A 16,440-nucleotide genomic window follows, 5' to 3' on the forward strand; every position below is an offset into this window, starting at 1 on the left:
GATCACGAGGTGATAACAATGAGAAATCAACAGTGTAATGTATGATTCAATTATCTCAAATCAAATCATCTTTGGCGATTGAATGTGACATAAACCTGATCTTAATTAAATATTTGGATGTAGCATCAATTTTTGTTTAAATATTTAGAATCGACATGCATAAATTTAATAAGTAAGTTTAAAAGCTAAACTATGTCGGTAAACTCCATCTACATTTAATAATATAAATTCAGACTCTATTTAAATCTAAAAAACAAGAGAAAAAGATATCGAAGTAAATCTGGCTAAACATTGAAGATCACTACTAATTAACCGATCTGGTGATAATCCCAACTCTGAAAAACTCCTCGCAACAGACAAATGTAAATCTAGAACTGACGATTATCAGCACGGTGATAATCCCAAGAACCAGTAGGGCGAAGGCTAATAAACCTCCTTTCGGAAAAATAAAAAAATACTCGTACTTTTTTATCTCCCACACTGGAAATTCTCCGACAATTTTCTGCTCAGGAGGCGCCAACGCAGCGTGTTGCCTGGGAAACCGTTCCCTGCTTCCTCTCCATCAGAGCCTGCTACAGTTCTGACACCGTTTCCTCTATTCTAAGTTCTAACAAATTAGGGTGGATGACGAACTGACATCCGTTCCGTCTCAAAACGTCATCCCTCCTGACAGCCTACGGGCCTTCCGTTACGTCTCAGACTTAAAAATGAATGAGGATACGTCATCCGTTCTGACATCATGCCAGCTCTTCCGTCCGTTATCCGATGCCGGAACTAACTGTAGACTGAGTGGACGAAATGCCGTTCCGTCCAGCCTCGCTGACGGACGGAATTACCGTTCCGTCCGTCTTACTCCGTCGTCCTCCCCGAACAGTACATTGTCAAATTGTCTATCTCATTCTCTCCGGCAGCCGCGCTCGTTCCAGTTATTCCTAAGAAAGGTGAAGAATTAATCGTTCATCAGCGACGGCTGTTGATCTGACTCGATTGCCACGAACAGAAACTCCGCACGCGTCGATCAAATTGTCTCTCTCATTCTTGCCCGATCGCTCCAGGTATTCCTAAAAAAGGTGAAGAATTAATCGTTCATCAGCGACGGCTGCTGATCTGACTCGATTGCCACGAACAGAAACTCCGCACGCGTCGATCAAATTGTCTCTCTCATTGTCGGCCGATCGTTCCAGGTATTCCTAAGAAAGGCGAAGAATTACTCCTCTATCAACGACGGCTAGTGCTCTGCCTCCTTGCCTCAAACAGAAACTCTGCACGCCGCTCTCTGATTCTCTCGTTCTCTGATACTCAATCCCTCGCTGTAGACGCTACAATCAAGGCGGAGGAACAGTTCCTCGTTCCAAGAAATGAACCGACAGAAAGGACGAACAGCAGGAGTAAATCTGATCGCAGAATGTTGAATTGCTACAGACAAATTGAGAGCGCACGAGTGAGCAAGAGAAAGCGACAGAGATCGAGATTGATCGAGGGAGAGGAGTACCTTGTAAGCGAATGGACATGGCGAAGTTGCTTCTTCTGCTTCTCCTTCGACGTCTCTCTCTCTCTCTCTCTCTAACTCTTTCTCGCAGTCACTCTTTCTCTCTCCTGCTGCGAGAAGCTCCTTTTATAGCTTCCCCTGGAAATTTGAATCGTAACAAACTCGTACGGTTAGAAGATTCCAGACCCGGCGGCGGTCAGCCAATAGTTTTCTGACACGTCATCGTTTCTATTTACACGCGCCGAGGAGCTATATAAGTCTCTCTGCGCGCGTCCGGCCATGACTGGTTCTTTAGTCTGAAGACAGAGCTATGGCGACGTCCTTGGCGCGGCTGCTGTCTCTGGTGTTGGCGGCGCTCTCCTTTACGCCTTGCTTCTTCGTCGGCGTCGCGTCGCACAGTTCGATCTCTAAACTTTGATCTCGTGTTCTTTCCTGTTCTTCATTTCTCGCGGATCTATTGGATATTACGACGGATGATGAGAAAGATTTTTACCACGGCGCATTTTGTATTTTTTGCGTCTTCTGCATCAACGATCTCCATTTTTTCCGGAGAACGCTGGACGTATTTCCTCGATCTCGTGAATCTTACGACAGATGACGATAGAGAATTTTAGGACAGCGCATTGTGTTATTGTTTGCGTCTCCTGCATCGACGTATCCGTTTTTTTCGGAGAACGCTGATGTATCTCTTTGATCTCTTGAATCTTAGGACGTATGATGACACGTATTTCCTCGATCTTAGGCGCGTTGTGTATTGTTTGCGTCTTCTGCATCGACGATCTCCACATTTCCGGAATACGCTGGTGTATCTCTTCGATATCTTGAATCTTGCGACGGATGATGATTCATATTTTTAGGACGGCGCATAGCGTATTATTTGCGTCTTCGGCATCGACGATCTCCGTTTTTTCCAGACAACACTGGTGTATCTCTTCGATCTCTTGAATTTTAGGACGGATGATGATACAGATTTTTCTGATAGCGCATTGAGTATTGTTGAGTCTTCTGCATCGACGATATCCGTTTTTTTCCGGAGAACGCTGGTTTATCTCTTCGATCTCTTGAATCTTACGCAGGAAGAGGACACTGATAATGATAATTGGACAACACCTGTTCTTACGTCGTCTGCTCGTAATTTCCGTGTTTATATCGGTTAATCTCTTTTTTTTTTCGGAGAACGGAGGCGATGATGCCATGGATTTTACGACGGATGACGAGATTGTTTTATACGACGGCATGCGTTCTAATTTTGTTTTGTGATCTCTATTTTTTTGGAGAATCAATTCGAATCTCTTGGGCCTCTCGAATTTTACGCCGGACGACAAGACTAAATTCTAGGACTAAACGTGTTCTATTATCACGTCTTCCTCATCCAATTTCTGAGAACCGATCGGCGATCTCCATTCTTTTTTAATAGAACGCAGGCGACTCTCTTCGATCTCCATTTCTACGACATTTCTACTTCCAATTCGAGCGCGTTCATCAATTCCATCCAAGAAAAAGAAATTTTCCTCAACTCTGCTCCAATTCCTCGATCTCCATTTTCTACGACATTTCCTCTTCCAATTCGAGCGCGTTCATCAATTCCATCCAAGACCTCGATCTCCATTTTCTACGACATTTCCTCTTCCAATTCGAGCGCGTTCATCAATTCCATCCAAGACAAATAAAATTTCCTCAACTTTGATTCGATTCCTCGATCTCCATTTTCTACGACATTTCTACTTCCAATTCGAGCGCGTTTCTTAATTCCATCCAAGAAAAAGAAAAATTCCTCAACTCTACTCCGATTCTTCGATCTCCATTTTCGACAACACTTCTTCTTCAAATTCGAGCGCGTTCATCAATTCCATCAAAGAAAAACAAAATTTCCTCAACTCTGCTCCGATTCTTCGACCTCCATTTTCTACAACACTTCTACTTCCAATTCGAGGGCGTTCATCAATTCCATCCAAGAAAAACAAAATCTCATCCGACATGATAAGAATCGAGAAACCAGTCCGCAACTCTGCTCCTCCGATTCATCGATCAACAGCAAAACCGCTGACAACGATCTTCCCGCCCACAGATCAAGAAGCGGTTGAAACGGCGTTAGATCCAGACAGATCCGGCGACGGAAGTTGCAGCAAGGACTACATCGTCGTCTACCAGGCGCAGACGGCGCCGCAACCAAACGGCATCCCGACCTACAGCGTACAGATCTTGAACACGTGTCTCGATCGGGGATGCAGCAGCCCCGGGGGGGGAGGCATCTCCGCCGTTCATCTCCACTGCGGATGGTTCAGTACCGTCCGTCTGATCAACCCCAAGATCTTCCGTCGCCTTGGCTTCGACGACTGCCTGGTTAACGGCGGCCTCCCCGTCCCAGCCGGCGGCGCCGTTTACTTCCAGTACACCAACACCTACCCTTACCCTCTCTCCGTCTCCTCCGTCTCTTGCTAGCCTTCCCTTCTAATTATACAAATCATCCGACGAGGAAGAAAGGAAGCAAGCAAAGAAGGAAGGATTCTTCCTTCTTCCGAGAAGGAACAAGTTAGTCTCTCAGGAGCCTCCTTCCCCGGCGTTTTTTTTTTCCTTTAAAGGTGCAGAGACCTGGAGAAAGAGACAGGAGGCTGACGTCATCAAATGGTCCACGTGGCTTCTTCTGTCAGCGCAGCCAATGGTATGTCTGTTTGTGCTTTTTTTTGTTCTCCGGTGATTTATTTTTGCTCCGGTGTTATGTAATTCGGCGAATAATTCCATACTTGCCCGAAATTCGTCTCCAATGGGGTTTTTCTCTTGGAAAAGGATAATGTAAAGTCGTTGGTAATTTATGATCGTTGTTCTCGGTTTTGGTCTAATCTAGAGATTATTGATGATTTTCGAGGGGGAAAGATAAGGGATGAGAAATAGGATATTCTACTCCTAAATTTGGAATGGATTTCCAAATTTATTCATTTTTGTTTACTATTGTACATTTATTTTTTTATAAATAGTTATTGTTTGTTAAAGGCACAATGAAGTAGTCTCTGGTGAAAACTGTAAACCCGTTTATTATGATTTTGGAAATATTCCACTCCCTACTAAATAATGCGATGAAAAGTTTTTCAGGTATTAATCAGTTTTATGTCTTGTGAAGTAAAGTATTTTCCACTGGATTTAAAGTTAATTTATTATCTAAAGAAATCATAACTGAGACAGATTACCAATGCTTAATCACCATACTAAACTCGACTCCTGAAGAAAATAATGTTATTTCATTATTTGGGCTTCCAGGAGTTACTGATTAATTTATATCTCCTAAGTGGCATGAATACAGTTTATTAATTAAGACTTTTTCTTTACATCAAAAGACTTTTATTACGTGACAAATTTACTTTAAAAAATCACTAATATTTTAAAATACTCAATAGAAAAACATATTCGTTGGATTTCTCCCTAGCTTTTTTCAACTGAGAATATATACTAAGTTTTAAAAGATAAAATGAGGGCTAAGATGGTTTGAAGCTAATGGTCCTACTGGCATCCCCAAAGCGGATTTGACCAAGTCAATCTGATGAACTCATCCAGTATGTTATCCTTTTTTTTATATTATACCCTTTAACCCAATAAATAAAAATTATGCAAATTGTCATAAACCAGTATGTCAATCGTCTGAACTCAGAAAAGTAACAAGATAAAACCCAAATTAGAAGGATTCAATTAATGTCTTCTGTCATCTGGTATCAGACAACTGACATCTGGTAGAAAGAAGGGTGGTTTCTAATACCAAATATCAGACAGATATTGGAAATCCAGTTGAATATGGAATATCAGGATGGATCTCAGATAACCTCAAGATGCTGCAGATACTGGATGCCAGATATCGAATGCCATACTGACTTTAGCATTGAAATATCAAAAAATTGATATCTGGATAATGGTAAAGCATGTTGTCTCATATGGAAGAAAAAAACATAATAATAGTTTAGATATAAAGTGTGTCATCTCAATCGATTGATAAGACCTGGTAACACTTATTTTTTTATTTGTGAGACCACTTGATCACGCTTTATTTGTTGGCATGCCTCCACTTGGAAGTTTTGGACCCAAATTGTGGCAAATTATTTTAGCATTGTAATATAGAGTAACATAATAAAATTACCTATAGTATGCTAAATTACTTATCGTAATGTATATCTCTCCTATCATCTATCCCATTATCATCGTCTCCAATGTCCATAATGTAATTAAATCTACAAAACATTATCTATCTATATGTCTTGTTCCCTTGTGATTTTTAATTAAAAAGTGAATGGTTTAAATCTCCTCTTAATTATTTATTACAAACCACTAATTGTTATTTATCAAGTGAATCGATTAGATCTATGCTTAAGCATTTTTAAAAAATCGATGGTCATTTATTGTCAAGTGAATGATTTAATTTTATGCTTAGTTGTTAAAAAAATAACAATTGTTAATTATCTTGCTAATGGTTTTGATATATGCTTAAGTATTTGTTAAATTCCGATGGTTGTTAATTATCAAGTGAATGATATAATTTTATGCTTTAGTAGTTATTAAACACCAATAATCACTAATTACCTAGAAAATTGATTAGATCTACGTTGAAGTACTATTAAAGCCAATGATTATTAATTATCAAGTGAATGATACAATTCTATGATTAAGTAGCTATTAAAAACCAAAAATTGTTAATTATCAAGTTACTGAATTAATTATATGCAGTAGTGATAAAAAACCAATGGTTTCTAATTATCAACTGAGTAAATTAAAATGCTTAAATAATTAATAAAAACAATGATGGTTAATTATCAATCGAGTGAATTAATTCTATGCTTAAGTAGTTATTAAACACCAGTGATTTTAAATAATCTACTAACTGAATTATATTTGCTCTTATTTAAAAAAACTAGTTGTAGGTAATTACTAGGAGAATGAATGAAGTATTTCCTAAAAATATAGTCTGTATGTATTGTTTGTAATATTATGTGTGCAGGTTGTGACATAAAAAGAAATATAAATCATCATCATTCTCATGAAGTCTGAAAATTTTATTTGGAAGAAGTTAATACTTTTTCCGTAATCTTTGTGCGATTTACTATTCCTTCAACTGTCACCATTGTTATTTCAATGCGTCCAAGATGAATCCTCGGATGTCTCTATTGACCTGTTCATCACCTGTGTAGTCAAGGATGACAAACAAGTAAAATGCAACGAACCTATCTTCATCATCCACGCCATTGGAGACCAAGGTTTATTGTCCACACAAACTGAACAATTAACCGTGATGAGTATTTCAATACTTATTGGCGATAAGCATGTTCTCTTGTACGTGATGATAGATTGTCATGTAGAGAACATTCATTCTACAGGAGCACTCATCACAGAAGCATACCACAATTCTCGTGTAACACGCTCAAATAAGGATAATCATTTTTCTCATATGCTAGTCCACCAAGATAGGCATAAAACTCCCTCATCATGCACAACTTCTATCATGTATCCATTGAAGTCACGTGAAAGTGACCTCCCAGAAGTTGAGGCATAATATATTTTCCACATAGTGCTTCATAGCTAAGAGTCGAACTCAATTCCCGATAATCACAAATTTAGGATTTTAGCTTGTTATTGGTATTGTTGAGATTACTCAACATAAACAAAAACCTGTACTAACTTTGTAACCTTAGCTAGTGATGAATACAGATCGTCTCCATAGGGAATGATGATTAAGGAATTAATATTCTTAATATAGTGATTATAGAGATGAGATGAGATATGTACTAATTATGAAATTGAGTGACAAGAAAAGGAGAGGCAAAATAGTGATATTAAGTTGAGGAGAGTGGTTAGTAGATATTGATAATTCAAGTTTGAGACGAGTGAGATAATGATAGAATGAATTAGCGATGACTCCTAGAATGACAGGAGAGAGCTCAAAAACAATTTGAATACAATAATTGACTAATAACGTAACGATAAGATGATGATTTGGAGGTACTAAGATGTGATTTAGAGAACACATGGAGATGATGTGATGGCGAAACATGGCAGCAAAGATTAATCTAAGCTGATGTCAAGAAAGAACAACATAAGGCAATGATACTTATTGTAGATTGATAATATCAAATTTAGGGGTTTTAATTTTTGTCGTTGGTAATTGAGATTATTCAATAAAAATTATATTTAACTGTACTTAAGAATACTTAGTGATGAGCATGTATCGTCTCCACAGGGAACGATGATTACGGAATTAGTTTTTTATAATTGTGATGAACAACAAGAGAAGAGATGAAGGCGAGAATAGAGGATATGAGCTAGTGATATCGAGTAAAAGGATGTAAGTTATATGTTAATTTAACAACGAGTAAGTGAATCTTACGGACATGGTGGTCGCCGAGTGCGTGGACGATGATAGCGGTTGAATCTAAACGGTGTGATGGAGAGGATATTGAGTCGAGATAATATAGTATTAAGGAGTAAATTTTGAGTGAAAATATGATGAAGAACACTGATTAAGCGAATTATGATGTCGAGAAAGAAACAACGTAAGGCGAAGATGCTTACCTTAGATCCTTATGTTCCGACAAGATCACGGTGACTTACGAGTTCCGGTAAGCTCCCCCTCTTCTCCAATGCTTCTCCCCACACACTCAGGACACCAAGAACACACTTGATGGATCTCAAAACTCACTATCTTTCAATTAACTCACACAAGTAAGACGCAAGTTCAAGATGAATTTCACAATGATACATGCCTGTATTTATATATCACAAGTATGGATGGAAAGAGGAGGGGAAGAAGAAACAATGCTGAAAATTTCTGCTCAATCAAAGTTGTAGATCAAAAGTTATGGCTGTTTGAAGTTGAGCCAATCATAGCCCTTGATTTCCTTCTCTCTCCTCATCAGCGTCCTCGTTTTCTGTGCCCGTTAATAAGTCAAAGCACTTTTCGTTTTCTGCACATGAACTTTTCGTATTCCGTGCTTTTCTTTGTCTTTTGAAAGAAAAACGAAGGAAAACATTAAAAAAATCTTTCTCGAAGATGACGTGGTGGCGCGTCAGCGCGCCATGTCACCCTCTTTCTTCTTTCTTCTATTTTCTTTTGTTTTGAATAAGTGGACGTGGGGGCCCCTTACACCTTGCGCAAAAAAGGCAAAAATACTTAAAAATTTTATATTAAATAAAATAAAAGCCCAAAAAATACATATAAATATATATATTGACTTAGAAAAATCATATATTTCCAATTTAATGTCGTACAATTCCAGAAAAATCATATTTTGTCTCAAGAATTATATAGTTTTTTAGAATATATTGTTAGAAAAATCCCAAAAAATGCAGAAAATTCAGAAAATAATTCTAAAAATAGATTTAATCTTTTTAAGTTTGATAACATGCAAATATGAGTGGTTTAAAGCAAATATACATGTAAATATGATCATATTAAAGCGCTAAACATGCATGTTATCATAGATCATTAAATTCTGTCAAAATCACAACAATTTGAAAGTGTAGTTAAGCTAACCCTGTTCTTTGTTGCTTCTTCCCACACACCCATGAAAGCAAGAACACTCTTGGTGGATCTCCGGAACTCATTATCTTTCAAACAGCCCACATGATCAGGAAGTAAGTTTAAGGATGAATTTGATAGTGACCCACACCTCTATTTATAGATCAAAGCATATCGATGGAAAGATGAGACAAAGACAAAGCATGCCTGAAAAATTCAGCTCAATCAAATACCTGGATTTTCAGATATTGAGCTTGGAAAAATCCCAATTATCCATTTTACTCTCTCATTATCATTACAGGTGACGCTCCCTCTTTTGTCTGTTTGTCTAGCCATCTGATCATTAGATATTTTAATGATGGTACACTTGTCTCATTTTCTGTGTTCGTACACTATAAAATCACTATGTTTACCTACAGGTGAAAAAGAAAATAAACACCTTTCTTTCTTAATCTTTATTTAATCATGATGCGGCGACACATCATCACATGCCACATCATTTCGTTTCTATAATTTTCTCTTTCTTAATGAATGACATGCTCATGCATGTGATTCACGTTGAAATGAGGGGAATATTCTCCGATGATTGCCTGGGGTGGTATGTTTTTTCGTGTGCCTCATCAAGATCAAAATAATTTTTTTTATTAATCGTGTTAGTTTTCCGACCTGATGTGGCAGTACACCTGCATGGTGTAGGGTTCTAGAGGCCTAGATCTGGATGAACAAATCAAAACGATGTGCAGCGGAAGACTCTTTGCGAATCGAACGACATCAACGAAAACATTGAAACGATGTACCTTTGCACGAATCTCATTCGTGATTTCTTCAATCCCGGAGCGAGACGAGTCGAGCTGCTCAAGTGTGCAGCCTCTAGACGTATCCACGCAGTCCTTGGCATGTCATATCTCCTCCTTCTCGTTGACGAGCCCCATTCTTTCTCCGTCGGCGTCGTTACGTTGTCCCGATCACATGAGGGATGGAGAGGGGTGTGGGGAGAGTGGAGAAGAAGGGAAAGGCCCCTGAAAAATTCTGGCCTGGGTGAATTTCATTCAGGGCCTTCCCCTATTTATACTAAGTGGGTATTTTTCATAAAAACCCCCAAAACTTAAGTATATCTTCCAACGTCCAAAAGACCATTTGTGTGTGACCCTCTAGGCCCATGTATCAGTCTAGTTAACGACTCCAGCGGCCCAATAACCTTTATTGGCCTTCCAAATTAATTAACTATATCATCATATAGATTAATTAACGTTAGATCGATTTAACCCAATCGATAGGTTGAGACTTCGACACGTGGGGTGCCAAGCTACACCTCGTGTCCTAGAAGATACAAAGGAGTGTGTATCGACTCACTCATGGAACCTGTTCATCATCGGTTACCGTGTATGTATAATCCCTCATCCACTTGATGCTCCTTGGATAACTTAGGGTATGGTCAACTGTCAAACCCTAATCGGTCACCCGAGTTAGTACTGATGCATTCGGAAATCATCGGAGAACTCTTCTCCGATATTTCACTGCCTTGGCCAAGGACTTCGTTGCATCATCTTCCTTGAGCTATCACCTCTTATACCGAGGGTGGACGATCCCATCTTGACCACTCAATCACCTTCGTGTACTTCTTGGTGCACCCGAACTAAGACCGTTTAGAATCCCATGATTAGAGACTCGTTGGCCATAGCCAAAGTACAACCGTCCATCCACAAGACGTCTTTGGTATTTCAAGTCTAAGGACCACTTACACAACCGTGACGTGAATCAACCTGATTGACAGTTCGGTATAATACCATTTAGGGATTCGTACGGATCAATTCAGTGAACTCTTTCCACTAAAGAGCACCCACTATCCATCCTTAGTGTCGCCACACTAATGGCTATGGGACTGGCCATACTCATCATATGAGTGAGGCTAGATAGTGCTATTCTATCCAGATACTTCGATGTCCTTCTCGCGTATCCTTTGAATAGGAATGTTTTCAACACATGCTTAAAGACTAGTGATCTCCGAATGACGACCTCATCATAATTCACTAAGTCCGATCATGTATTCATGGATTTCATTATACGCATCACACGTGCACTATAATGAATATGTTCTAATAATGCATATGGAACGAGATGTGGAATGTGTGATTGGCTTGACGGCCACATATATTTCCATCAATCTCCCACTTGTACCACGACACTTTTGACTTTTCTTAAGATTTAACTCATTTTTTTCCATTGGTACAGTTAATCATTGCACGATTTGCGATACCATAACTGTACCTCTTCACAATGATTAGTACAGTTAATCATTGCAAAAACTTGTGATTGGTCGCCATTTAACAAATCAAATGATGACACATGGCGGGTGCATATTAAACCCAAAAGAATAGATTATAAATCGCTAAAGTAAATACTAAGTCATAAAAATATAATAAATATGTATATTGACTTACAAAAAATCATATTTATCTGAATATAAGTCCAAAAAATCATAAAAATATATATCAAATCAGAAAATTAAGTTTTTTTATGGATACGGTCAGAAAAATCTCATTAAATTTGATTAAATCCACAAAAATCATAATATCTATCAAATATAGGTTTTATCATTTTAAAGGCTCATAACACAGATTTATATTAATTTTTGTGCATAAACATGTATAACTTTCCCTGATTAACCCCATAATTTTTGTGTTATTAATCAGTATCATATTTTTATGATATATGCTATCATGAGGCAGGTATCTAAGGTATGTTTTGGGATTTTGTATTTGATTCAGTTATATGAAATGACAAAAGCCACTCTAGTTCTAATTAGTGGTATTATAGCCATTTTTTCAGAATATTTTGGTTGGGGAAACTTAGTCATTCTTCAAGTTTTGAGTGAAAAAAGTTATTTGTATCAGGTTTCTTTGGGTTTATTTTTTGGCTCATTATAATTTTTCGCAGTGTGGTTTGTTCACGATGACCAATTTATTGGAGACATTTAGACTCCTGCCCTTCTCGATTCATGTAACAACATAAAATAACTAATATTTATTGTTGTGGAGGAAAATAAGGCAATACTAAAAGTTTTGACTGGTAAAATCTACAGCCTAGATATCTATAGTTACACTTATGGCTGAAAGAAATATTAGGCCACTTATTGAGCTCCAATGGCAAATTGTAGATATGCACACCAGAAGTGCCCATTTGGGGCTACACATGGACCTCAAAAAGCCATAGGAGCCATTCCTATGAGGTGTAGTGCAGGCCATTAATAGCCACAAGAGGGATGGTTCATGCAAAATCAGTGCAGCACAGTCCAAATGAGGTGTATTGCTTGTGTATTGGCCTACGCAGGATAGCCATACGAGCCATAATTAGAACTCGCTACCCAGTATAGGTGGCAAAGAGAATTTAAATTCAGGTTAGCACACATGGGAAGTATTTTGAAGAGCCCTTAATATGTGCATAAATAGAGCAAAATTTTGATTCTATATGCTAATTTTAAGTTTCATATGAATGGGCATATAAAAAATAAGATCAACCATGTGTGAATTAGAAAATGTAAAGATTATGAATCAGAAACAGAATATAGAAAACTAATCAAACGCATGTATATTTAGTACTTGTATCTACTGTTTGAATTTTAGATATAACCAAAATCCGACCAAAGTTGGCTTTACTTTGAATGATATAGACTCTATATAAGTTAGATGGTTTGTATAAATATCTACATTGAGACCATGCTAGCTGATACCCTATAAGTTAAATGTTTACAAATTCTAGATGAGACTATGTACGGTCGTGGCGGTTTCCACGAGACAATTATTCAGTACTCTTGTGACATGAACCAGCTCAAACATAAACTTACTTTTTAACTGTGTTTATGTTGTTATTTACACTAATATGCCCCTTGAACGTGATGTTACAGTCCAACAATAATACATTAATTATAGAATTGAAGTTGTGAAATGGGTATCTAGTTTATTTGCTCTTAGATTCCTTTAAGAGCTAATTTGTCCTATTTTCAAGACCTGCCACCTGAATATATTATCGTTCATGGGTACACAATTCATCTACACCACCATCAATGACTTCGCTAAAGGAAATAGGTTTAGATTTCAGTTGTAGTCTGGTGATCACTTGGGCTTGACAGAAATACTTTTGCATCACCCTTTAGACATAATTTATGTTATTTTGATTTTTTTGGAAAGCTTTTGTTACACTCGTCTATTAGTAAATAATAAATTTTATCTATTATATTCCTAAAATCTAATAATTCTTCTCTTGTAATGAAATTTTGCTCACAAGTGCAAGATGTGGAAATAGAGTGTTAGAGAACAAGAAATATATTTCTTTATGGTACAAAAATCTCGGCCATATTTCTCACCAGATAATTCGTCGAAACTTGTAAGATGGACTTTGAAATCCCTTCAGTGATAAGGAGTTGAACGCTTGTATCAAATTTATTGAGAAAAAAAAATAATGAAGAGGGGTCGCTGAAGTTTGGCTATCTTACATTTTGGGAACATTCCCAATGTCAATGTGGAACAATCGATGCTACTTGATCGCATTCATTGACAATTAATCTTGAAAGGGCTACCTTTCCAGGTCTTAAAAACATGAAGAATGTACCTGAACATGAAATAGAGCCAATAAAGATATGTTAAGAATTAGGATTTTAGAATCACCTCTTCCAATGAACCTATGATTTTAGCTCCAAAACTGGCGGCATACTTATGGGCTTTTGACGGGTGAAGAGCTTAGCCTAAAGCATAATCCTTAACATATTTGATGGGGCCTTACCCTAAGAAAGAGGGAAAGCTAGATGTAGGGCGTCTTAATTTATAAAACAAGGGTCTGAATCAATACAAAGATGGATAAAAAAATCAAATGATCCGGTGCAAAAAATATTTAACTCTTAAACTTTTTCCCTGTAGCTTCAATACTTCATATCAATCATGCTCATAAAGTTTGGGTACAGTCGGATAATTTTTAGCCGATCATCTTAACTCAAATAATTCATCTATTGGATAAAACTATCAGTTTAATATTGTCTGGTCGCGTAGGTCTATTTCATGGAATCAGATGACACAAAACCGTCACCTTTACAAACAAATGTGGAGGTAAATATCAGTTTAGTTTAAATAAACTTAATATCAAATTTCTGGATGCTCACTTTAGTTTAAATAAATATCAGTTCATTCTCAAGCTATAAACAACGACGGCAACACCTGAAAATACACTTGTTCTTAGTACCCAACATGAATAACCAGATTTAAGAACCTGTTTCAACAAGCACGGTGAGATGATCTTAAGAAAAACTAAGAAGAATAAGTGAGCGACATTAAACAGACGTAAATTTCCATTACAACGGCTATGGCAGTCCGTATAAATAGACAGCCTCTCGCTTTCAACTGATATTCTTGTGCTGCCGGAAGAGCAACAGAAAAGAGAGGAAATCAAGAACTCTTCTGCAGAAAGAAGAATCAAGAAACAAGATAGAAAAGATAGCAGTGTTCAGCAATATATCAGAGAAAGGAAGTGGTGCAAGCGGCGGGAAGCTTACTTTATCGTTTTTTTTCTCTATTTCATCGTTCCTTTCTTCTTTCTTTGTTTCTTTCTTTGTTTCTTTCTTTGTTTCTTTCTTTCTTTCTTTGTTTCTTTGTTTCTTTCTTTCTTTCTTTCTCTTTCTTTCTTTCTTTCTCTCTTTCTCTTTCTCTCTCTCTCTCTCTCTCTCTCTCTCTCTCTCTCTCTCTCTCTCTCTCTCTCTCTCTCTCTCTCTCTCTCTCTCTCTCTCTCTCTCTCTCTCTCTCTCTCTCTCTCTCTCTCTCTCTCTCTCTCTCTCTCTCTCTCTCTCTCTCTCTCTCTCTCTCTCTCTCTCTCTCTCTCTCTTTCTTTCTTTGATCTCTCCCTCTCTATCGCTTTCAAGGTTTCTTTCTTTCTTTCTTTCTTTGTTTAATCTCTCCCTCTCTATCGCTTTCAAGGTTTCTTTCTTTCTTTCTCTCTTTGTTTAATCTCTCCCTCTCTATCGCTTTCAAGGTTTCTTTCTTTCTTTCTTTCTTTGTTTAATCTCTCCCTCTCTATCGCTTTCAAGGTTTCTTTCTTTCTTTCTTTCTTTGTTTAATCTCTCCCTCTCTATCGCTTTCAAGGTTTCTTTCTTTTTATAATCTCTCCCGCTCTATCGCTTTCAAGGTTTCTTTCTTGCTTTCTTTCTTTGTTTAATCTATCCTTCTCTATCGCTTTCAAGGTTTCTTTCTTGCTTTCTTTCTGTGTTTAATCTATCCCTCTCTATATTTCTTTCCTTACTTACTTACTTTATTTCTTTCTATATTTCTTTCCTTCTTTCTTTCTTTCCTTACTTTCTTTCTTTCTTTCTTTCTATATTTCTTTCCTTCTTTCTTTCTTTCTCTCCGTCTCTGTCGCTTTTTTGGACCTCTCTCTGTCTCCCTATCCCTTTCTACGATCTATGTATTTGCTTTCTTAGATCTCTCATTTTGATCTGTGCCTTTCTTCGATCTTTATTGTTCTTTTTCTGACCTCTCGCACTTTGGTCACTCACTCTCCCTCTCCTTTGTCTCTCTGTTTATTTGATCTCTCTCTGTCTTCCTCTGTAGCCAATCTCTTTATCTGATTTCGTTCTCTTTCTCTTTCTCTCTTTGGTCTATCTCTTTTTTTGATCTCTCTCTTCGGCCTATCTCTTTTTTTGATCTCTCTCTTCGTCCTATCTCTTTATTTGTTCTCCCTTTTTTCCTCTGTTTCGTCTATCTCCTTCTCAGATGTCTCTCTTTCCTTCTCTCTCCCTCCCGTAGTCTCTCCTTTTCTAAAAATCTCTCGTTCTTTGCTCCAGCTCTCTCTCTCTCTGTTTCTCTTAGTCTCTCTCTTCCTTTGATCTCTCGCTATCTCTCTATATGTCCTAGTCCCTGTCTTCGTTTGATATCTCCCTCTTTGGTCTCTCTTCCTCTAGTCTCTCTCTTTCTTGAAACTCTTTCTTTTTCTTGGATTTCACACTCTCTTTCTCTCTCTCTCTCTCTCTCTCTCTCTCTCTCTCTCTCTCTCTCTCTCTCTCTCTCTCTCTCTCTCTCTCTCTCTCTCTCTCTCTCTCTCTCTCTCTCTCTCTCTCTCTCTCTCTCTCTCTCTCTCTCTCTCTCTCTCTCTCTCTCTCTCGCTCTCTCTCTCTCTCTCTCTCTCTCTCTCTCTCTCTCTCTCTCTCTCTCTCCTTCCTTTTTGTTGCACCATCCTCACGAATCTTTCTATCTCTACGTCTCCCCATCAAGGCTTATCTTTTCTTCATTCATGTATTTATTAAAGATCTGTCAAACTAGTCTATCTCTTATCTGTTTATGTGATCCTTACCCATCTCACTATCTCAATAAACCTATTTCCCTGTCAATCTTTCTCTCTCCACCTTCTCTTCTCCTCTCTCTTTATGTGACTCTTATTTGTTTATGTGACTTTTATTTGTTTACGTGACTCTTATTTGTTT

At 37.7% G+C, this 16,440-nt stretch overlaps 1 protein-coding gene across 1 annotated transcript; it reads left to right on the plus strand.

Moving 5' to 3' along the window:
* Nucleotides 1–1,681: 1,681 nt before the first annotated feature.
* LOC144716115 (TPD1 protein homolog 1-like) lies at nt 1,682–4,245 on the plus strand. The gene is made up of 2 exons (XM_078591166.1): nt 1,682–1,887; nt 3,558–4,245. Exons 1-2 carry the CDS (start codon nt 1,800–1,802, stop codon nt 3,929–3,931), a joined length of 462 nt encoding a protein of 153 aa, XP_078447292.1. The 5' UTR covers nt 1,682–1,799; the 3' UTR covers nt 3,932–4,245.
* The last annotated feature ends 12,195 nt before the right edge of the window (nt 4,246–16,440 follow it).

This window comes from Wolffia australiana, chromosome 20 (genome assembly GCF_029677425.1).
Source record: "Wolffia australiana isolate 7733 chromosome 20, ASM2967742v1".
Taxonomy (NCBI): Eukaryota; Viridiplantae; Streptophyta; class Magnoliopsida; order Alismatales; family Araceae; genus Wolffia; species Wolffia australiana.